This window comes from Alligator mississippiensis, chromosome 4 (assembly GCF_030867095.1).
Source record: "Alligator mississippiensis isolate rAllMis1 chromosome 4, rAllMis1, whole genome shotgun sequence".
In the NCBI taxonomy this organism is placed as follows: domain Eukaryota; kingdom Metazoa; phylum Chordata; order Crocodylia; family Alligatoridae; genus Alligator; species Alligator mississippiensis.
Genome location: NC_081827.1, coordinates 174,599,195 through 174,623,611, shown reverse-complemented (window position 1 = coordinate 174,623,611; position 24,417 = coordinate 174,599,195). Strand labels below are relative to the sequence as shown.

The window sequence follows — 24,417 nt, the reverse complement described above, 5'->3', positions numbered from 1 at the left end:
GGCAAACTGGGTGACTGCCTGGGGCCTCAGACTTTATAAAAATAAAAATTAATTACACTGAATATTTGTATCAATATTGTATTAAGATATTTTCATTGCAGTTTCATGGATAGGGCAAAGTGAAACTGAAATGGAAAATGTTTGACTTGCTTATAGGTCATCAAAATTAAGCCTCTAAGGGGCCCCAAATGACTCTCTTGCCCAGGGCCTCAACAACCCTAAGGCTACCATTGACTTCCCCCAACTCCTAAATGAGACTGAACACAAGACCCATGTCCAAGGAGTCCTTAACAACCCAAGCAACAGCAAAACAACTGGCTTCTACACACAGCATAGTACTGTGTGTCTAATACTAAGTTTCTTTTAAAAAGGCTTGGAGCAGTAGGCAGAGAGAAAATATTTCACTTCAGTACTTCTTTTCTTTACCATACTGACATCTTGTGGTAATTTTATTACCATCACAGGACATTAGTATAATGTACATGATATGTTCGCACTGTGTTTTCCTGTTTGTTCTCTTAAAATGATTAATTGTCCTGCATAATAAGATAAAAAATGACACCACTATCAGGAGGTCAGCATTTTACATCTGCTTTGCCTAGCTATAACACAACGTGTAGGAAAATGAAGAACTAGGCCCTTTACTAGTCTTCAGATACATTATTTAAACAACCTTGGGAAAGATCATGGATTATCTCTAACATAGTTGTATTATGTAGCTAAAGACAAGGGTTTGTCTTCTTCTCTACTAAGTTCCCAGCAAGCTGGGGAAGAGCGACTAATATTAGTATCCACAAAGAGCTGTAATTATTTTCATCATGCATCCTCTGGTGCAAATAACAAATATATATATATATTTTCTAACTAAAAAGATAGTTAATTACTTGCTGATATAAAGTGATACACTTCAGTGAATCTGTCCCAGTTTGCAATTTGGATGATATTTTGAGGGTTTTATGGAATATACTCAACTATTTAATAAATCTGAGAGCTCTGTTAATACTCACTGAGCTCGTCTACACATGCCCCTATGGCACCACTGTTGCTGTGCCATCATTGGCACAGTTCAGTAACAGGTGGTATTGCACTGTGTGCGCTGTGCATGATTATTTTAGCTGCCATGTTGCTGTAGCGACATGCTATACTGAGAAAGCACGCCGCTACTGCGACATAGCTTAGCTGCAGCATCACGGTTTTTGCCCGCAACTGCTATGTCACCATAGTGCGCTGCTACGGTGACATAGTGTCACGTGTAGACGTGCCCACTATAGAGGGAGCCAGGCCCCAAATATGGGAATTTGCCACAAACTGTAGCAACAAAAACTGTCAGGATGGGATTGAAACTCAAGGGTTTCTGTTTCTGTTTTTCTTAACGTTTTATCTTACCTGTCCACTGTTGTATCTGAGCACTTCATAACTGTTATGAAGAAATGAGGCACAGAAACAGCAAGCAAATTGCCCAAGGTCCCAGAGGGCATCTGAACTTGGATCTCCTTAAGTTCAGAATGAGTGTCCTACCTACCAGACTCTCCCTTATTTCAGTTTCCCTCAATGAGCCCGGGCAGCCAGATCTTAAACTGTCAACCATGTGGGCTCCTGCTTTCTTGTAGGTGGGAAAGGAAAGGATTCAGCTTTGTCTGGGCCTGTATTGACGGACTGCCTGCTGCTTCTGGGCAATGCTTATTTTAAAATCCACTCCCTTCTCTGTCATATGTCATTCCAGCAGATGTCAGCAAAGGAGAACGCAAAGCTCTTTCTCCGCACTGTCAGAAACAATCTGTTTCAAGAGCGCTGCAGAAGAAAGGAGGCCCAGAGAAGGAAAGCCTTGGAAATGCTGCAGGGAGGGGATCTCCTAGCACCTGAGCCAGTCCTGTGAGTGTGGTTTTGAAAAGACAAGATACGTTACTCGCTTCTAACAGTTCTAAAGCAGAAGTCATTTTGGACATAAGTTACTTGGCTGAGCCCATTAAGAAAATAACTTTGGTGTTTTGTAAGTGAAATGTGGTCAGTGATTCATCTATAGAACATGAAATAAATAAGATTAAATAAAACAGAAGTGTTGTAACCACACAGCCAAAAGCAGCTACCACCCATTTATCATAGATTCATCTTCTTTTTAAAAATAAGTCAGTTGAAATAGGTCTTTGTGCAATTTATCAAGGCACTGCCCCATTGAAAAGGCCAATATAGTCTATGTGGGGCACTGGCTGACAGCCTTTTCCAGGCCATGACCAAGCTACAATATAAAAACCCTGGGAGATTCTTGCTGCCATAAGGCATGGGAGGGTGATCACAATGCCTCTTGTTCATGATCTCTACCTCAGGATCCCTAGTTTGAGAAACTAGGAGCTGAATAATTATTTTTTAGAACTCTGACGCCCTGCTGCAAAGGCAAAGAAGAATAATTTCTATCCTGCTTTGGTCCTGAATAATAGCTATTGAAGAACTTGCAGAATTATGACGAGCAGAGAGGACAGGATGAAACATGCGCTGAATAGAGGCCTCTCAAGCCATGAAGACCAGTTCCCGGGATTCACAGGCAACCATTTACCCAGAGTCTTAAAAATCATTCACTTCAGTCTCTTTTAACTACATTATAAAAACAAACTCTAAAACACCCTACAATTTGCTACAGGTCAAAAGCCAGGGAAACAAGGACACTAGCAATACATTTCTGCCATTGAGTGTCCAAGTATTTCAACTAATGTGTGCTCAGAGGATCTTAGGAAAATGGCCATGCCTCAGGCTAATGATAAATGCAAAAAAATAAAAACAAACAAACCCACAGCACTGCCAGTCTGACCTGAATGAAAACATCCTTTCAGACCCCAAACCTGGCAATCAAATGGACATGAGCAGAAGAGCAAGATCCTCTAGTCAGGTACCTGAGAGGTTCCCAAGTACAAACAGAAGCACCAGCACTCATCAGTCATAATTCCCACCCTGACACACAGCCATTTTCCAGTGCTTCAAAAAAAAGCCCAAAAGCTCAGAAATCAATAAAGCATTCATGCTGGGGGAGGAAAAATTTCCTTCTCAGCCACTACAGACAATCAGCAGAAGCCCTGATTGACAGACATCTCCCATACAAAGAAAGTTACACCTCTCAAATCTAATAGGTTCATAGAAGTAGGGTCGGAAGGGACCTTGTAGATCTTCTAGTCCGACCCCCTGCCTGGGCAGGAGGGAAACTGGGCTCAAATGACCCCAGCTAGGTAAACGTCGAGCCTCCTTTTGAAGACCCCCCAGGGTAGGAGCCATCACCACTTCCCTTGGAAGTTGGTTCCAGATCCTGGCCACCCTGACTGTGAAGTAGTGCCTTCTAATGTCTAGTCTAAACCTATGCTCTAACAACTTATGGCCGTTATTCCTTGTTACTCCGGGAGGCGCTCAGGGGAACAAGGTCTCTCCGAAACCCCGTTGGTCTCCCCTAGCAAGTTTATAGATGGCCACCAGGTCCCCTCTCAGCCTTCTCTTGTGAAGGCTGAACAGGTTCAGGTCCCGTAGCCTCTCCTTGTAGGGTCTGCCCTGCTGCCCCCGGATCATGCGGATGGCCTTCCTCTGGACCCTCTCGATGCTGTCCACATCCCTCCTGAAGTGCGGCACCCAGAACTGGACGCAGTACTCCAGCTGCGGCCTGACCAGTGTCACATAGAGGAGGAGGATCACCTCCTTGGACCTGCTCGTGATGCATCTATGGATGCAGGACAAGGTACAGTTAGCCCTACTGACTGGGGCCTTCTTCATTCTCCCTATGTATTTAAAAAAGGACTTTTTGTTGGGGGATTGCAAATATTAGAATCTACATATCACATCTTCAGATCTATACAGCTCCCTGTCTTATTATACTCTCCCTTCCATAAACTTATGAAGCTCCATCTTGAAGCAATTGAAGTTCTTAATCCATTCTACTTTGCTTGGAAAACTATTCTAAAAAGTCGCTCCTCATTTTCCATCTAAATTTGTTCATAATGAGTTTGTAGGCATTTGATTCTGTGCCAATATTGTTCTTTACCTTAAAATTAAATATGGTATTTCCCTGATTTTCCTTATGTGTGTACACACGTGTGCGCGTGCGCACACACTTTTGTAATCATGTCCTGTTTCTACCTTCATTTTGCTAAACTAATAAAGTCAAGCTCTTTTAATCTCCTCTTAAAAAGATAGGTTCCTCATTCACTTTTTAATTTTAGTGGCCCTTCTTTGGGGCTGTTTCAGTTCAAAATTAATCATTTCTGAGTATTACTAACCAGATCTGTACACAGTAGTACAAGAGATCTCACCAAAGTGTTGTACAACAATTTCCTTGTTTCTACTTAATATACCCAACTAATCCACATTAGAATTTCATTACCCTTTTTCATAGCCACGTGCTGGCAATTTACAGTTAATGATTGTGACTGACCAATACACCCATACTCACTTGTTCTGTTGCCTCCAGCCAATGAACCCCCATCTTATAACAAAAGTTCTTGCCATTAGGCCCCAAGTGCTCAGTTTTGCACTTCATACTGTATTTTGCAGAGTGCAGTCATAGAAATGGTGTTGTTTATCTAAATCTCCCTATATTATAATCTTGTCCTCGTCAACACCGGCAACTTCCTCTCTCCCATTTTATGTCATCTGTAGATTTCATGGGCTCTCATGTAATTCCTACACCAAGACCCCTCATGAAAATGTTAAGCAAAATGTGTTCCAAAACCATTTACAAGAATGTCACTAGTAATCACTCTCTTTTCAACATAGCCCACTTCAGTCTCCCATTCAGCCAGCTGCTTATCCACTTTATGATTACAGCATTGATCCCCATTCTTGCCAATTTAGCTAAAAATTTCCTAGGAAGCATTATGTCAAAAGCTTTAAGTCTAGACAGACTAGGTCTACTGTCCTTCCTTTGTCTAAAAAGTTAGTTTTCCTGTCATAGAAGGATACTAGATTTGTTTGATATGAACTTCACTGGATAAAACCATGTTGTGTTTTGTCCCATTTTCTGTTTGCTTCCAGGACGGTTTCCTGGTTTAAGGCACTGGACCAGGATCAGTGCCCAACTCTGCCATTGATCTGCTGTCAGATATCAGACAAATCACTTAACTTTTCTGAACCTCAGTTTCCCATCTGTAAATTGGGCATAACAATACTTTGTCTACCTTGCCAATTTCAAATGTAAACTCTTTGGTCAAGGACCAGATTTTCAATGGACATAATGGGGGCCTTGGTTTCAGGCGTGTCCGCTAGGCCCTACCATAATGCATGTAAATTGTAAAAATGTGCAGTATTGGTTGGGTCAGTTCTCTTGTTCCCTGCTTTGTGAAGTGGATCACAGTGTTGTAGTCCACCAGCTCTTGGAGATTATTAACAGCAAGTTAGATCCCTTTAGTCCTAGGTAACTGACCTATATCTCTGTTCTCTCCACTACTGGATAATCTATGATCTTTGAAGTCATTCACACGAGAAAGAGCTCACTGAAGGTTCACTGCAATAGCATATTCCTATCACATAAGTTTGTAATGAGTTATTTGTTCTTCATTTGAAGCTTTCCTGCACTTTGCCTTTGGCTGAAATTTAAATCAGTAAACTGAAGAAAATGATTATGCAAGACAGACAGTCAGCATTATTACAGATTATTACTTCACCAGTGCACTTCTTTCCATCCCATTCTTTTATCCTTCAAATAGGGCTTAAGTGAAACATTCACCTTATAGGTAGGGTTGAATGTCATTCTAATGGGAACGCAGCAGAAAATATATTTACTAAACTTTATTCTCCTGTACCACTAGGGAGCATTATTGCTATTACAAACTGACATTTTAAATATAGGAAGACTAATCAGTACCACAGCTACAGTATAAGGAATTTGATGGACTATGTACAGTGGTAATAAGTTATTGGTTATCAATTAAATATTTGCACCTTAGAGTGAAAGATGACTAAATATAAAATATACAGCAAGTCTTTTATTTAGCGACAACAACAAAAAGAAAACAAAGATTCCTTCTTTACAGGACCTTCACTTAATCTTCCTCTGAGTCAAGAATGCCATTCAATAACTTGGCAGGTTTTTGTTTCCATCACACTTGGGCAGGCAGGGGTGATCAGTGAGAAAAAATAATGTTGGGTTGCCAAATCCAGGTATCATTGAGAAGATCCCATTTTTGCTCTGCCTTCTTCAGAAAGGGCAGCAGGATTTCTGATCTGGAAAGACTTTTCTTAGTTAAATTGGCTAATTCAGTTGCAACTTCACTGCTAATGGGTAAGAAACCAAGGGAAATTAAAAAAGAAAGAGGTATTTTGGTGATGAATCAGAGATAAATAAAATCTTGTTCTGGACACTTCACAGCCTCCATTTAATTAACAAAATGGAGTCTGCTGCAAAGGATCCATTCTGTGATACAAATGTGGTGACAACTACCAGTACTTGCCTCTAAACTGTCATTTTTATTCAGGCACATCACTTGGTCATTAATCTATTAACAACTTGTTGGTTTTATTTCTGATGTTTTTAGGTCCCAGGAGGGGAAAACTTGAAGTTTACCTCTTAGGTGTTTCATCTCATCCTTTCTGTATTTTTGCTTTCTTTACTGATGTGCAGTCCATCTACAGAACCAAGTACTTCACCACCACCTGCCTATTGTAATCCAGCCTCTTCTGTGCATGGACCTGGCCCAGGTTCACCTAAGCAAATGTCTCAAAGGGGATCTGTGGTACAGCAGACAGAGAATGACAATAGGGCAACAGAGCAATACAAGATGCAAGCACAGGTGAGTCAAATAAGAATCACAGTTAGGGAGGAGAGCCACACCAATCTTCCTCAGCTGTCAGACTGCATTTTTAATCTGTCACCTTAAGGACCAAATTCAAACCTCTGCTCATTTTTATCCTTATTTTATTATTTTAGCATATTTGATACCCTATCTGTGATTGGAGTCCTAGCTCCTTTCCTGATAGTATCAAAATACCTCACCTCTTTCTATTGCAAGTAACATGTCAAGGAATAACATCATGGACCCAATTCTCAGTTACACTGACTATGTTTTATGCCACTGTGACAGAGAAAAAAGATGGCCTTCCTCTTCTCCATCCAATCTAGAATAGGTATTAAGGCTCTATACCAGTGGTTCTCAGCCTTTTTAGAGTCAAAACACTCCTTGCTAGGCTCAAAGCACCACTCAGAAAACATCAGCTCTTCATTTTCACTCATTTTTTAACTACAGAAAAATGATAGAATGATTCTTCTGTTGCAAAGAACCCAGAAAGACCTCAACAGGTTGGAGAGTTTTTGAGACTATGGATTCCTATTTGAAATCTCTGGGTTTATTTTATGAATCATGTTTGTATGTTGCTTCCAGGCTTAAGGATAGGGCCTGGTTTAAATCGCAGGCCCAGCTCACCAATATCACCAATTTTCCTAGCCTGCAGCAGCTATCTTGTTGCAACCAAATGCCATATGGTGGCATTTCACTGCAAATTGCATTTTTTGTGAAAATCCACAAAATTAAGTGATTTTCACAAAAAAATGCATAATTGCAATTTAAACCAGGCCCTACTTATGGGTTTCTTGTCATCCCATCAGGCAGGATCACCCTTTAGCACTGTTCCTGGAAACTGACCCTCAGGAATTCCACAGCATCTTGATTTAGAGCATGCCTGGTACATTTTCAACCTACTTTCTAGACCAACTGAACTCTGGGAACCTGTGGCTTGTTTCTCTTGAAGCAACCTCAGAAGAACCCAGGGAAAGGTTTACTTCTTCCCTTAGTCTGAGGATCTTCCACCCCAGACTTCCTAGCAATGCTAAGAGAGGCAGCACCGATATGGTCTAGGGGTGTGCAAAGTGGGTCCTATTCAATTCAGATTCGGTCTGAATTGGGGACAGCGATTCAATTTGTTGGTTCGGATCACTGTCCCTGATTCGATTTGGCCTAATCCAAATCTAAAGATTCGATGCTGATTCAGAGAATCAGCAATCTGGACATAGACACAGCTTTAAGTGTTTTTTCTACCTACCTTGAGGTACTAGTGTGACTCATAAACGCTGCAATGCTGGGGCAGATGGAGGCATCCCACAGGAGTGCAGGGGGCGGCAGTGAATCAGGAAGTGGACTGGAAGTAGTTCCGGTCCACTTCTGGGTCTGCCGGGGAGTGCACTGGGGACCCCCCATGCTCCTGTGGAACACTCCATGAGCCCCAGCATTGCAGCATTCACAAGCTGCCTGCTACCTAGAGGTATGTAGAAAAAACATTTAAAGCTGTGTCTATGTCTGAATCACAGACTCTTTCTGAATCTCTCCAAATCGTTTCAGAGGGTTCAGATTCAATTCAGAGAGATTAAAGGGCCCCCGATTCAATTTGGATTTAGAGATTCAGCCCCTGAATCAAGCTGAATCTCCATCGAATCGAATCAGGACCAAAACTTCGCACAGCCTGAATATGCTCCCCAATCTTGAATCATGTTGCAACAGTGCTAACATTGTGTGGCCTTCCATGGCCTCACTAAAAAGATCTCAAGACACGCCAGGTTGCTGCAGCACCTGGTTGAGAATCACTGCTCTATACCAAACCTGCTCCTGGCCTCTGCTAAAGGGATCATGTTAAGAGCATGCCAGAAAGGGGAAGGGTAGTATCACTGAGCACACCACACTACCATATTACCAAGAATGGAGCAACTGAAAATCAGCTCCCATATGTCCGGGCTCTGTTTTGCCAGCACTCCCCTGCTGGCCCTTAAAAGACCCCTCTTCAAGAATTACATGTTCGTGACTAATCTGAAACAGTGTTAGCAAGCACATATCAGTAGTAACAGCTGTGACATCTGCAGATATTGTTCAAGTCAAGAGCACTTCTTTTCAGCTGCTGGCACTTGCTGATTTCAGGTGAGTTAAAGCAGACCTGGGGCCTTTGGGCTCCTTTTCTTTTTTTTCCCCTTTTTTATTGTTAATCTTGGGCCCTATCAGACTGTTTGTTGACTTGTTCATTTTCTCCTGGGGGCTCTTTCTGAGGAATTGTATCCTCCTTTCCTGTTCTGAACTGTCATACGACAAGCTCTTCTAAGGTGGCTTGAAAAGAGAGAAACTGAAAGCCCCCAGAGTACAGCTGATTAAGCAAGTAGGTTGAAAATGCACCAGACATGCTCTCAGCCAGATGCTGTGGTCTTGTCTGACAAGGTAACAAGGCACTCATGAGCCTGGAAGCCCTAGTTCCTAAGCTTATGTGTCCATAACAACCAGGGCTCTTGGCTTTTGGGCAGCCTACTTGATGGTGAGCTTGCAAGCCAGAGCATTCCCTAGCTCCTAGGAACCGGCCTGACAAGCTGCCTATAGGGTTTGAATTACACTTTGACTCTGGGTGGGGGTCTGTGGCAGTGGCAGCCGGAAGGATCCACCGCCGCATGGGCTGCTTAGAAAGGCACGGCATGGCCCAAGGGCTTACCGACCCATGGGGAGGTTCTTGTCTCCTATGGGGGGGCTTAGCTCCCCCCCAAACTCTCCCATAATTTGAACCCTGGCTGCCTAGATAACCAGTTTCCTGGCCTACTCTCCCACGGTCAGCCTAGAGACTCCTCAATAGCAGCTTAATAACTTCCCTTACCACTGTGCCCCTTTCTGTGCTTACCCTGGAAGTCCTCCACCCCAAACCTCTGAGCAATGCCAGAAGCAGCAGTACAGATATGCTCCCACATTGGAGTGTTCCCTTTCATGACCAAGTTTAAGGTTTTAAATTATTTTTCAATCTGAATCAGAAAAAAATGCTTGGAGATTCCCACAGGGTAGATATTCCATATTTTTAGCTATCTTAATATCCTGAGTTAATGGCTATCAATTAACCTAAGGTAAAATTTTAATACAGGCAAACTCTACATATTTTATAACTTCTTATAGCAATATTTGCACATAAAATGATTACAAGTAACACCTCAGTAACATTTAAGGCAAATATTTTTTCTCTTTCTTTAATAGGCAATAGCTTCTATTGAGGCAGAACTACTAAAAACTCATGAATCCATCAAAGATCTTCACAATGAAAAAAGGTAAGTTCATTAATGAATATCAAAACTAAAGCTTGGTAGAGATTATTGATCAAGTTAGACCTTGGTGAGAAGTGGTTTTTATTCTGGGAGATATTAGGAATAGGAATTTCATCTCATCTGAAATAAACAATACATAGAGATGTTGCTTTTTCTTGGACAAATCAATCATTCAGGAGAAAATTATGATTTGGGTCCTTTAACGGGTTTTATTTTGAAATTTTAGGTCAAATTTTCTGCTGGCCTAAATTATCAGGGTTCCATTTAAGTAAGTGTAGCTGTTCCAATTCCTAACAATGGAGATTTGGCCTTACATGTAGTGTGACAGAATGGTAGAGTGGCAACTAGTTCAAGTGTCTTGCTATAGTGCCAGAGGACTGAATTCAAGTATTGTGCTGTATTTGTCAAAGGGTACCCTCATTTGACTGAGGTATAAGTAAAGTTATTTGCAGTGGCTTGGGGAGCAAGTGGCCAGATGTAAATGCTAGCCACATAAATTTCTTGTTTGTCTTAATTGTGCCAGCCTAATGAGCCTTCTAGGCATAGGCAGACCATGACTGGCTGATATGCTGCACCAACAGACATAACATATTATTGTTAAATGCAGCCTATTATAATCATGGTCTTTTATCTTCTTTTCATGTTCTCAAAAGCAGTACCAGAAGGGCTTCATTAATATGTATTGTCACTTGTTAGGAACCCAGAAATAGCTGGAATCTCCTGAGTTACCACATCCAGTCTCTTACTATCACCTGCATTCACACCATCCAACTATTTAATAAACTTTACCTATGAACTATTGAGGCACTTGTCTCCACTATTCCTATTGGAAAGCTGTTCCAGAACCTCGGTCCTCACTAGACACCTTCCAATTTCCAGCTTGAGTTTATTCATGACCGGTATATACCATTCGTTGTTTTTATTTAAGCTAGATGAGAATACTGGCTCTTCTCCATCCCTGTTGTATTCATAGGGAATCATCATATGCCCTATGTCAGGGGTTGTCAACCAGGGGTACACATACCCCCAGGGGTAATTAGAAAGGTCTTCGGAGGTAGGCGGGGGGCAGGCAGGGATGAAGTGTGCCCTGGGGCACAGCAGCAACGTCTCCCCCAGCTCATTCACCTCTTACCTGGAGGAGGGGTGCATTTAGTGGTGCTGGCCCCACATGGTACACTGCAGTGCCTCCCTGCCCCCCAACCCAGCTCACTCTCCTGATTGGCTCCTGGGCTGCTGAGAGGGTCTCAATGGCAGGGGGTGTGTGTTTCTATGCCCACTCGCAGGAGTAAGGCCCGGGGGGGAGGGGGGGTGAAGGGTTGGAGAGGGCGAGCAGAGCTGGGTGGGGTCACCACCACCCCCACTGCTTTCCCATGGCCAGTTGCACATGAGACTCCATGAGCAGCTGACCAGCAGTGCCAGCACAGGATGGTGGGTGGCAGCAGTGGCTACCACATGCAAGTCACCCCCACCCCTGCTTCGTGTCCGGCCACCACATGTGAGCACAGCCCCTCCAGCTCTGTGTCCAGCCTCTGCTTGCAAGCACCACCCCCCACAATCAGCGTCTGGCTGCCGCCCCCAGAAGAGGTACACCTGTTAAAAAAGGTTGAAAATCCCTGCCCTACATGTTACAAGGCTAAAATAAGCCAAGGTTGTAAAGGGAGGGCCTTCATCCCCATGATCATTGTACTCATGCTTCTTTTAACAGTTTGGTTTGATTTTGTCTTTCTTTACCACATACAAGCAGAATTATACACAATTTCCAAATGAGACTAAAGTATCATTGCCTTCTATAATGATACTAATATTTCCATTCCTGTACTAGAAACACCTGTCCTGATATATTTTGGGATTGGTTTGGTTTGGTTGCTTAATCACATGTTGGTGGCTCACCATCATTCTGTTACTTGCCACTAGCCCCAGGTTTCCATTGTTGTTTCTAACTGATGATCTCTTAGCAGAAAATTGTCTTAGTCTCTAAATGCATTACTTTGCACTTTAAACTATGACATTCCATTCCATTTCTTATTTCAGTTTTCAAGCTCATTCAATTCTTCCTGTAAAATATTTTGTTCCTCCATCATATTGACAAGCTCTCCCAACTTTATGTCAAGAGCAGATTTTATTAGCAGACTCCTACTTTTTGTGCCAATGTAATAAATGAAAATACTGTTCAAAGACTGTTTCTTGATGAACTCCATCTGTCATCACCCCTTCCTCCAGTTCTTTATCTATTTAATAGTTTTTATACCAGTTCCCATTTTCTCCAGTTTAAGAAATCTTCCTATGTGGCAATATCCCAGAAGCTTTCCTGAAGTCCAGACAGATCTAAAAAATTTCCCTCGTCTAGAAAAATCAGTTATCTTATGATGGATATCAGTTTAGTTTGACACAATCAATCTTTCAAAAACCCATGTTGTATTTTACCCCATTTTCTTCCATTATATTGTTTTCATTTTTATTGTTATAACACTATACCTGTTTTCCATCAGCTCATAATGAACACAAGCAAAGATATCTTAGCCTGTCCTCCCTGCAATGGAACAAATAAAAATAATACAATTAGCAAGTCTCCAAATCCTTCTTATATTGCCCTCATATTAATTTAACATATGGCCTGTGGGTCAGATCTGGCCCCTGGTGCAGCCTTGTTGACCCACATGCAGCACTAGCCAGGTCCCAAGCTGTGGTACTTGCTTGGGCCATTGTCCTGGACTGGCCAAGGCGGGTGCCATGTGTGCTGGATCAGGCATGTAGGCTGGTGGGGTTGGGGGGTCTGTGGACCTGATTCAGCCTGTGGACCAGTCCTGAGTCACTCATCCAGCCCACGGGGCCAGATGAATTTGACACCTCTAATTTAATGTTTTATCATTGTATTTACAGCAAATGTAAGCAAAATCCTCTGTCACTTCTGGAACGCAGAGTTTAGCCTACACCCATTTTGTACAGCCAAATTGTCCGAAAAAACCCATAGTGAGAAGAACTTCTCAGCATCAACCAACAGAAACATTTTTTAAGAAGAACTATTTTATTGAAAATAGGATTTCTCTGCTAGGCCCTGCTCCTTTTATAACATCAATAGTGTTGAAGACTTAAAGACCAACTGAAAGGCATGATAACCCAACTTCAAGCCTTATTTCATTAGACAGTGAATTTGGATGTGCAAAAAAAAGCATTTTAGGTAGAATATTCACAAGAGTGATGGCCTAATTCTACTTCCCTTGAAATCAATGGGACTTCATCCTTTATTTACTGGGAATAGATTTAGACTTGCAATGAATACATTTGAAAGTCCCCCTCCATCTTTAAATGTTAACCTTCAAACTAGAAATAAGCTACAAATGTTTTAATGGTTAGGGTACTTAACCAATGAAATAACTCACCTAGGGATGTGGTACATTCACCATCACTTGAATTCTTTAAATAAGACTGGATTGAAGTAGGAGATACGCTTTAGCTCAAATTACTGAATGAAGTCTTCAGTGACTTGCATTTTAAACAGGCACCTCACAAAAAGTGGAAGTGTGGCCATATTAGTAACAATGAGTTTAAGACTATAGTACAAGGTTGTAGGGAGAAAAATCAAGAAAAGCAAAATACAAACTGAGTTGCACCTAGGAAGGAACATAAAGGGTGCCTGTGGACTTGCGGGGAGGCTGCTCCATTGCACTGTAATTATGTAAGCATAAATACAGCAAGTTGGAGGAGACTCGATTAGTCAAGTCTGCTGGAGTGTGCTAATTAGCACACCTTCAGCAGCCTCCACATCTTGTATATCAATGTCCCCATGTTTCAGAATGGCAATGGGGGCGCTTTAGGTAAAGCTCGTTCAACAAACTTTAGTTAAAGCACCCCTGCCACCATTTTGAAGTGTGGAGACTCCAATACAAGAAATGCTGCAGGCACTTTAATTGGAGCAGCTCTCAGAGTCGCTCTAATTAAAGCACCCCCCTCCCCACCACCCCGGTGCATGTGTAAAAATGCCCAAAACTAGTAAGTGGAAGGTCAAGGAATGTGCAGGTCCTTTACTGAATGGGGAATGCAATGCAACAACAGAAGTTAAGGGAAAGGCTGAAGTGTTCAATTTTTTTTTTTTTTTTTTAACTTCAGCCTTCACAAAAAGGTCAAGCATCAGATACCAAGTACTATAAGTACCAAGGAGAGGAGCTATAATCAGCTTAGAGTAGGGAAAAACAGGTTAGAGATTGCTTACACAACTTGGATGTTTTCAGCTCAGGGCTACATGAGATGCATCCTGGAGCCCTCACTGAAAAGGCTAAGGTAATTTCAGGCCAGTTCAGTAGTCCTGGAATTACAGGGAACCTGCACTTGTGGATTAGAAATTGGCTCAAAGACAGAAAGCAATGAGTGAGTATAAGAGGTTAGTTTTCAGGGTGGAAAGTGGTAAAGAATGGGGCGCCCCTGGGAACTGTGTTAGGACCAGTGCTATTTAACATATTCTTGTGGATATGATCTGGAGAAAGGGGTGAGTAGCGAGGTGGCCAAATTTGCTGATGATGCAAAATTATTCCAAGTGGCAGACTGTGAGGAACTACAGATGGATCTGGCATGATTGAGTGAATGGGGAACTAATGACTAAATGGCAGATGCAATTCAATGTAGATAAGTGTAAAGTGATACACCTGGGCAAAAATACCCCAAACTTTACCTACATTATGATGGGCTCTACATTAGCTGTTACTACACAATACTGTGGCTGTAGTAACATTAGTCACACTAATGCAACTGAGGAGCAGGCTCAACAGGGATACCAGAATGGCCCTGCACCTCAGGAGCCTTTGCTAGTGGCAACTTCATGCCACCCAGCCATAGAAGCCAGGTAGCTTTGCATCCCATCGCGCATTTGGGGAAGCTTTGAGCTGAATGGTGCCCCTCCCTGGGACATTATCATGCCCAGTAGAGTATCTATGGGGGGGAGTGAACAGGGCACAAGGAACAGTCCCCAGGGAGCCCATGCTGCAGGACTGGTACAGCTGGTGTGTGATGAGCCAGCCCTGCTGCAGCCTATGCACTATAGCTGCCCGACTTCTATGGCTGGGCAATGTGGGGCTGCACCTGCCACAGAAAAAGCTCTCAGGGTGAGGGGGCCATTTTGGCATTCCCTCTAAGTTGACACCTGGGTCATGTGCCCTGCCCTAGTTATACCACTGGCTACTCGGAAGAACTTTCTAACTACAAGAGTAGAAAAGCACTGGAACAGATGACACAGAAAGGTTGTAGAAAATCTGTCAATGAACAAAAAATTCAGATTAGACAGGGATAAGCCTGCCTTAAGCTGAGTGTTGGACTAGATGACCTCCTTATGTCTCTTCCAGTCCTAAGACTGCATGAGATTCCATGGCTTGCATTAAGCTGTAGACCAGACCAGGTAGTCATAATAGTTCCTCTGGCCTTAATTTCTCCAACTCAATAGTTTCATAACCGGTAGGGTTGGAAGGGACCTGAGCAGATCAGTCAAGTTCGACCCCTTGCCATGGGCAGAAAAGGATGCTGGGGTCAAACAACCTCAGCTAGGTGTCTATCTAGCCTCCTTTTGAAGACCCCCAGGGTAGGGGCGAGCATCACTTCCCTTGGAAGTTGGTTCCAGATCCTAGCCGCCCTGATTGTGAAGTAGTGCCTCCTGATATCTAGCCTGAATCTACTCGCCGTCAACTTATGGCCGTTGTTCCTTGTTACTCCCAGTAGTGCTCGGGGGAACAGGGACTTTCCCATAGCCTGTTGGTCTCCCTCAGCCAGTTTATAGATGGCCACCAGATCCCCTCTCAGCCTTCCTTGTGGAGGCCGAACAGGTTCAGGTCCCGTAGCCTCTCCTCGTAGGGCCTGCCCTGCTGCCCCCTGATCATGTGAGTGGCCCTCCTCTGGACCCTCTCGACGCTATCCACATCTCTCCTGAAGTGAATAAAATGCTACAAATTAGTTTCTACACTATAAAAGTTCCCTTCACTGTTTGGTTCCTTGTTATTCAAGGCTGGGCTTTGCAGTGCTCACACCCAGCTTTTCTTTATCCTCTCTTTTCCCCTTACACATGTTGCTGGTATGACTGGATGTGCACTTCACAGGCATCCACAAAAAGGGCCAAATTCTTGCTTAGCATACCTTGGCTGAAGTCAGAGAAGTTACACCAGCACATGCATTTGGCCTATAATCAAATCTTGTTTCCTTCCAGGTATTCAGCTCCTTCTATTGCTAGTATTGCTGCTTTGTTATGCCCAGTTAAATCAGCAGACTTCTCAGTGTTCTCACCAGAGGCATAGCTGCCAGTTCTGCACCCCAGGTGGTGGCTGAGTGTGGTACAGGAGCAGTGGCCAGAAGTCTGTTGGAGGGAGATGTCACCTCCTTTTTTTGCTGCCAGCATGTTTTGAGTGCCCCATATATACATTGATTTTTGGCAGCAAAAGAGGCAACATCTGCCCCTACAAAATCATACCTCTGGCTGCTGCTTCCATATCATACACCACCACTGCCTAGGGCATTGTGCATTGCTACCACGGCTCTGTCCTCCTTGCTGCCAGAGCTGAAGACACTGTTTGAAAGATGCAGAGCATGGTGGGGATTGGGGAAGGGTTGAGACATGTCCTTTGCTTCAGTTCAGCAGTTCTCCTCCTTAGACAGCATCTGGGGTTTATGCCTTGCTTATCCATCCATTGTTACACTACCAGTGCTCACCTTATGTAGCATAACTGCTAAGCAAAAAGGTATTCCTTTTTTTGCTTAGTCCTTAGACTCATGCTCATCTCCCGCATGCAGGTTAATGCAAGTTAATGCACGTAAAACAATGGCAGCTGAGATAATGCCCAAGAAGCCTGCTCCTTTAGGCTAGGGACAGACATTACACATAAGCCAGTTTAAGTCTGTAACAGAACAGATGTTCACTGCACATAAATCAGTTTGAAAATGGCTTGAGATAAATCTGGCTGAATGTAGTACCAGATTTAACCAATTTGGGTCAAACCAGTTTATGCAATGTCTGTCCTAGGCCCCTTCCTGGTTTAACTTAAACCAGAGTCCCCCAGCATCCCAGATGCTTTGCAGCCTTGGGTGGGGCTCTTTGCTCCACAGCAGGGCTGGCCCTACCCCCTCCCCCCCAGCTCCCTAGCTAGAGCTCTATCAGACACCACAGGTAGTGGCATCTGTCTGGGTTCCTCTTGCCCCTCCCCTGCTCCCACAGCACAGACCATAGCCAGCTTGCGTATGCTAGCTAATGCTGAGATGCATCTGTGTAGCACAAAGCTAGACAAGACAGTATCCACTTAGGCCTTTTTGGAGCTAATCAACAGGTAGCTGGTAATGTCCCTCCATTCCTTCCTTGGAAAAAAGATGTTTAAGAAGAGCTTGAACTAATGAGAGAAGCTATTATTTTGTTATGATGGGGTGCTAAATGTTCTGTTATCAACTCCTGGTGCAACTCCCTGCTCGCTCCCTCACCAATCAGAAGCAGCGAAGAGGGGGGGAAGGGGAACCCCTCCCTAATCAAAATATCTGGCTGGGGCCTCGCCACACCCCACCCCCCAGCTCAGCACTGTCGAAGGGAAGGGAAAGCTGCTCTAGTGCCCCCTTGCTTCTAGCCTGAGCCACTGCAGGTAGGTGCTGGCATTTCTTCAATCCAAAGGAGATATCTGTGTGGTTACAAACCAGTTCAGCCTCACCAGGTTAGACTAACCTGCAAAGATTGAATCAATTCAGGCTCAGGCTTTCTGAATGTCTGTCCCTAGCCTCACTGTTATCTCACCCTTCCTCAGGACCCAACCCTGAAGCCCACAAATGAGTAACTCCACTCACAATAGTCTCCTCCTTCCCCCAGTATTAGTCATTGAAATTATTCATGCAAGTTTATTTATTCCTGTGCATATTTATGGGATAGAGCCCTGAAATAGCTGGAAAGTGCTTAGCACCCTGCAGGATGGAGCCAGATTAAATGCTGCCATATAAAGAACGATGCAAACACTTTGAATGTTCCAACTTCTGTGCGTGTTACAGCTACACTAAATCACTTAACATAAATAACACCAGCTAAAAATCACTGGGGCTACTCCAGCCAGGAAGACAAGCATTCAAGGGTTTTTCTTGAACCTTAGTGTTCTTTTTTTATTAGGGTGTTTTTTCTCTTAGAAATAGCTATTAGGCACAATGAATGTACAATAGTATTGTTTCTTGCTTACATCAGCCAACACGTTATACAATGGAAAGTTAATCAGATGAGTTTTTGGAGAAAACAGAGCAATAGAAATAACTATTTTAATTATACACAGAAGCTAGTTTACTGCTTCCCTGCTAACCAGCTTTTCCATCTCTGCCTCCATCCCAGCAGTATGGAAGACAGAGCTCTATTGCTATCCTCTGGGTAGCACTTATCAACCAGATCCTGTCCCTAGATTAGAGAAGTGGGTGGAATGTATGTATTGTCTGCCGTGAGTGGCTATTATGTACATAATCTCTAATGCTCCTTCTCCAGTGTGTGGGTAGTCAGCACTTTTAATTGCAAGACACCACACAGAAGGTATTTAGGAAGACAGAACATGATTAGGGAATTGTGGGCTAGAATACTCTTTAAATATACCCAGAGACAGAGGGCAGCTTGCACTCCACTATTCAGGGCCTACCAGGAGTAAGTTTACCCCAGGCAGAGGGGTCTATGGCTATTGCAGGGTTAAAGAAACATTCTGGATGTACCTCTTCAGCATTGTTCATACCCTTTCCTGCCCGGAATACCCTTATGAGGTTGCTGTATAATCAGGTTAGCTTAGTTCCCAACACCCAGACCTCCCCACCCCAGAGATATTTCCAGAGATAAGTAAATCTTGTGTGCATCTGTGCCACCCTATTATTCTCCTATGCCTTTCATTAATGAACATGGGTTATTTCGTTTTGTCCCCTTGCCCTTCTCTGTGGCTTGGCAGGTACCTGAAGAAGCAGTTAAACAAATGGAAAGACAAAGTTCAGCTCCTCCACAACTCCCAGGAAGACACAAACAGCAAACTAGAAGCAAAATTCCAAGTATTGATGGCAAACCATGAAAGCCTAAGGGCAGAGCTCCAGCAAATGAGGCAGGAAATAAAGGTAGGATGAACAGCGCACCAGGAATCTTAGCAATAAGCAGGCAAATGGCATACTCCAACAACTTCTCATAGACCAGCACTATCTTATTGTTTCTTTGTGCTTTCCCTGCTTGCATATTGACAACTATAGACTCCTCAGGGAAGGGACATTTTTTTTCTTGTACAGTACCTAGCACAAAGTCTTTGCCCATAGTTTGAGCTCCGAGAAGCTACTGCAATACAAATAAGAATTTCTCTTCAAAACCTATCAAAATGAATAAAAATTAATAAGAATGTGGGAGCCTTTGGAGGGATTCAGATGATGGAAGAGTCTCCCCAGAGAATTGCTCAGTATCTCATTATCTGTTGTGTTTAAACCTTACTAAAAAACACACTACACGGAGAAACCCTACATGGGAAAGATATATAAAACTGCTTAGTAAAATTGTGATATACCCAATTTCCCTCCTAAATTGTCAGATAGAAATGAATTATGTCAATGGCAAATGCCTTACTTCTTCCTAAATATTTTAATTCTGATTCATGTAAAGTATCCTTGCTTTCTAAATTTTAAGTGCTGTTTTTATTGAAAATCATCAGTCCACACACTGTACAATTAGACCTTATCTTGCAGTTAGGTTTATGTACGTGCAATCTGCATGTACAGCCCATACCAAGTGACCCAAACCGGTGTGTGGGTATGGGTGTGTATGTGGTCCTTTTGAGTTTTGCTTCAGTTCCTTAACCATAAGGCTACCTTCCTCTCTGCTTGGGTTTCTATTAGTATCGTATCAGATTTTATCAACAATAACTTCCTCTGTAAAATGTGATGAATTACTTTGCATGAGCCATTTTCTCACTTCATATATTTGCAGTTTGATTTTCTTAGTTAGATTCTACTGGAATAATTTTCCAGCAAATTAAGTCTTGGGCTATTATCACCTCCACTTTTTATTGACATAATGCAGTGTAATATCTTCAGACTGAAATTACAACATCTTAACAGAAATTGATAATTAAGAAATAAAACCCATGTACAACGTAATTAGACCTAATACTCTGGAAATAAGACAGTGGGGGGAAATGCAAAGAGATAAAAAGATAAAGCCTGATGATTTTTCTATACACACCAGTTGTTTGTTTGTTTTTTGTTTGTTTGTTTTTATGGGCCTGATCTGAAATCCATGGAAAAATTCTCATTGAGCCATTTGTGCCTACAGTCTGGATCTGAGACCTTAACCTCATTTTGCTAGGTACTATACAGTACAGAAGAATAGAAGAAAAAAAAAATCACATTCTGAAGAGCTACAGTCCAATTAGACAAGACAGGCTGAGAGAAAGGAAGCACATATAGCCTTTTTTCATATTATATTGTCACAGGAAGAATAACTGCTTTCCACTGGGGTTTTGTTGTAGGGGTAGGAATTGAAACCAGTCCTTCTGCGTCTTGATTCAATGCTTTAACCATAAGGCTATGCATCCTATCTGGGCTTCTACTAGTATTGTATCAGAAGTTGTCAACACGAAGTTCCTGTGTAGAACCTAATGAATTAGTTTCTCATTAAATCTTTTTCCCCACCGAGAAGTGCAGGTTTGGCTCACCCACAATATTTCACAGATCTGGGTCATTTTCAGTTAAATAAAATAATTAAAAAAAAAATGAAGCAAAACATTTTGTTGAAAACAAATTATTTTGATTGTTCAAAACAACATTTTATTCTGAAATTGAGCTTCTTTTTAAAAAAAGTATTTAACAATCATTGAAATGAAAATAAAACATTTAATTTCAGGTCAGAGAAATGATTTTGTTCAATCTAAAATGAAATATTCTCTCCTCCTCCCTCCTTCTATTTGGTTAATCAAACTAAGAGTTTCAGGTTGACCAAATTAATTCTTTTAAAGTTTTAGGAACTACCGGCAGCTGAAAAATGAACTTGCATAGGTCTATTCCCATGTTATGTTTACCATAGGTATTATTACAGCCACCAAATCACCCTTCATTCACACTGGGCCAAAATATGGAGGCAAAACATGAGGATGCTTTGCAGGAAATTAGGCTACAGACTGCATTGGATTCTATTCTACTGAAGACCAGCCCTGGAGCATGTGGGAATTGTAAAGCCAAGGACCCCTTTAGCTTAGTACAAGGAGGGCAGCTCTTACAGATCCAGGATGATCCTGTAACAGTCAACACGACATTATCAGGTGGCAAGTTGAGGTCCATACCTGTGCAGCATGGAAATCCTTTAATGGGACAGCATGAGAAATCAAGAGAGAAAGGTATCCCTCAAACATGTCAGCCAGGGACATGCCAACCTGAAGTGACCAGGGACCTTCACAGTGAAATTCTGCCCCTGGCTCCTGGTCATGCTGCAGCACAAGTGCCACTTGGTGAGAAGGAGATGGAAGAGGAGGAGGAATTACAGCAGCTAGTGATGAAGCTGAAGGATGCTTTGTCTTTCCAAGTACAACCAGGTAAGAGTTCCTAGAGTCATCAGATGCTGGGCCTGACTCCTCTTTCCAGTATCCAGTTTACCCTTGCATATCTTCATAGACTTCAGCGGAGCAACTATTGATGCATACAAAGATGAAAGAATCAAGAACTCGACCCAATGGACCAAATTCTATTCTAGTATTAAATTTTTTTTTTTTTTTAAATCTGAGAACAAGGTTTTTCTCAGGATTAGTAGAGGTATAATCTGGACTAAAATCTGCACATAATATACAGATTATACACATCAGAACTAGGAATCAAAGGTTAATTTTCTCCCGGTTCTTGTTATAGAACCTCCACTACATGCCTCATCAGTCTATTACACTTAATCCAGAGCAAAGCTTTTGATTTAAACAGAATGACTCCATATTTGGACCCAGAAACAAGCCCACAGTGCTGGAGCCATTTAGAAGTGGGCAAGATGTTGTAACAGTCAATTAGAGAAATAGGCTTGCATTAGCAGAAGCTATACTGAAACAAAGGGAGAGCATGGGGGGCAAAATAATGTAAGCAGCTGCATTCCCAGACCAACCTCATGACATTGTCCTATGCAGGACTGCTGCCCAGGATGCTCAGGCCTCACTTTATAGACAGGAACCTCAGAGATCTCTTCTTCCTCTGTTGTACAAGTCCACAATTGTTTGCTTTCCAATCCCACAAAATCCCTTCATAATCAGTACAGCACTCAGGATACCTCACATTCTTAATAAAAAAAGCTGACAAAGCTTTCATTTTCAAAGAGGTACCTGGAAGTGGGGTTTTAGATTTAATATTCAGGACTTTTGCTGTAACATGCTCTGAAAGGTATACAATCCGTCTTGCTTTACAGCTCAGCAATCTGTTTTAAAGGAGGTGTTACTGTCCGCAGCTGAACATGTTTGCAGGTCTTTCTCTGATCTAATCAATCAAGCAACTTTGCCAGCTTGGAAGTGATGGGAGGCCAGCATTCACTTTACAGCTTCATTTCACTGTTTCCCAGGTAACTGAAGCCATGTCTGGCTCTCTAAAGTTTCCCAGATTTACATTGTGAGAATCTAACTTAATTGTGTTCTGCTTCCACTGACTTCACCAGCAACTTCCATGGGCTAGAGAAGAATGCTCCAGTTTTATTAGTCCTATATATTCCTACCCATCTCAAAGAAGTTAGCAGCAGGTCCTCAGCTAGTATAAATCAATGTGATTTTTCCAGTGTTGCACTGATTGATACCAGCTCTTGAACTGGCTCATTCTTCTCATTGCTATATTACCTGATAATAGGTAATGTTTCTGGAATGTCTGTTTTTACTTTCTACTGGTTTTTGTTTTGTTTTGTTTTTAACAGGGGTGATGGCTTTAGCCAGTCTGTTTCAAGGATAAGTTATCTGACACATCCAGCTTTGAAAAGCATGGAATAGAAAAGAGAAATTCTTAACTGTCTATAGTTTCAGCATCTGAGAGTCATGAATTTGCATTTTACCAACCAGGCATCTGAATTTATGAGAAGGAAAAAGTGCTTTGACCAGTTTAGAGACATTTGATTCCTTTAGAAGTCCCTCCCACTGCTTACTTATTGATACATATGCATATCTAAATCCAAAACATTTCGCAAGAACCTTGTTGTTTGTAATATCTAAAAGGTTAGAAAAAAACCTGCATTTATTTTTATTTTGTTTGCTAGCACTATGTATTCAGTGGCCATGTGTTTTCATAGGCCATGCATCCATTCCATTCCAGCCTTATTTAGTCTTTAAAGTTCACACACTGATATTTTCTCAACCTTACTGCTCTTATTAGTACTACTAGCTGCCAGGCACATACACCAAATCAAGTGTCTATGAGGGGGATTAAATTTTCTTGGCTACGATCCCCACCTGAAGCAGACTGCAGGACAGGCATATTTGCATATTTTTAAGTTTTGTTATATTTGCATTCACTGTTCTTCATAAACCAAAGAGAACAATCATCTTGATGCTGCCTTGTTTTTGTAAATTGAAACTGGCTTTTAAGTTCACGTATACTCTAGAGATCATCAGCCTGTTTTCACTCTTTAGCCTTTTACTTTTTCCCTGACTACCTTTGTTCTGGAAAACCTTTAGCTTTTTCCTTTACCTGTGTGCTGGGGGGAAAAGATAATTTCCACTTTAATTTGCCACTTTTAATTTTTTTTTACTGTTTCTTTAAAAAGATTTTTAGTGTGTTTACTGGGTGTTTTTATTTTAACAATTCATTTTCATTAGAGTTACAAAATTTGTATGCCCTATTGCCTTTCAGCTGTTCTGTAAATTACAGAAGTGTCAGGACTTCATTTAAAACTTGTCTGCTGTTTTGATTTAACCCTTTCCTTTAACTCTCAGGTCTGCTCACTTGCTTTTTATTTTTTTAGGTTACTTTAGCATTCAGCAAGTTTTTTATTTTCTGAGGTAGTGGCTTTTATGCTTCACTGCTTTTTAGTGGCTAGATTTTGAAATCTCAGCTCTTTTATCCTTTCATCAAGAAAGATACAATTTTAGCTGATCTCCTCCCAGTCCTGCCTCTCCAACCACCAGTAACTTTTGGTTGCTCCTTGTACTTTTCCATTCATGCCACAAGTTAATGTGCTTTGCCAGCCAAGCACATCCCTTGAAGCATGGCTTCTTTTCCTTGTGCCTTTTTTGTGGGAGGATAATTCAAAAAAAGGCAGCCGTCGAAGTTTCCTCCATGGCTTGCCCTAGCCTAGATCCTTCAGCATTTGTCAGGTATGATCCCTGGACCCATTTTGAGTTCTTTAGGTACTAGTATGAAGGATAACTATGACCTGACTGCCTACATAACCTTGCACTTTTTGGTCATAACATCTGCTGGTTATAACTGCTTTATGTGATTGTAACTCG

At 42.1% G+C, this 24,417-nt stretch overlaps 1 protein-coding gene across 1 annotated transcript in view; it reads left to right on the top strand.

Annotated features, from left to right (window-relative positions):
- The window catches only part of DYTN (dystrotelin), a 59,931-nt gene that overhangs the window by 33,376 nt on the left and 2,138 nt on the right, over positions 1 to 24,417 (top strand). The window contains exons 8-12 of the mRNA XM_059726259.1: positions 1,727 to 1,872; positions 6,590 to 6,758; positions 9,954 to 10,024; positions 18,937 to 19,096; positions 22,398 to 22,547. Of these exons, the coding sequence (XP_059582242.1) occupies positions 1,727 to 1,872; positions 6,590 to 6,758; positions 9,954 to 10,024; positions 18,937 to 19,096; positions 22,398 to 22,415 (564 nt within the window). The 3' untranslated portion in view covers positions 22,416 to 22,547. The remainder of the gene's footprint in view (positions 1 to 1,726; positions 1,873 to 6,589; positions 6,759 to 9,953; positions 10,025 to 18,936; positions 19,097 to 22,397; positions 22,548 to 24,417) is intronic.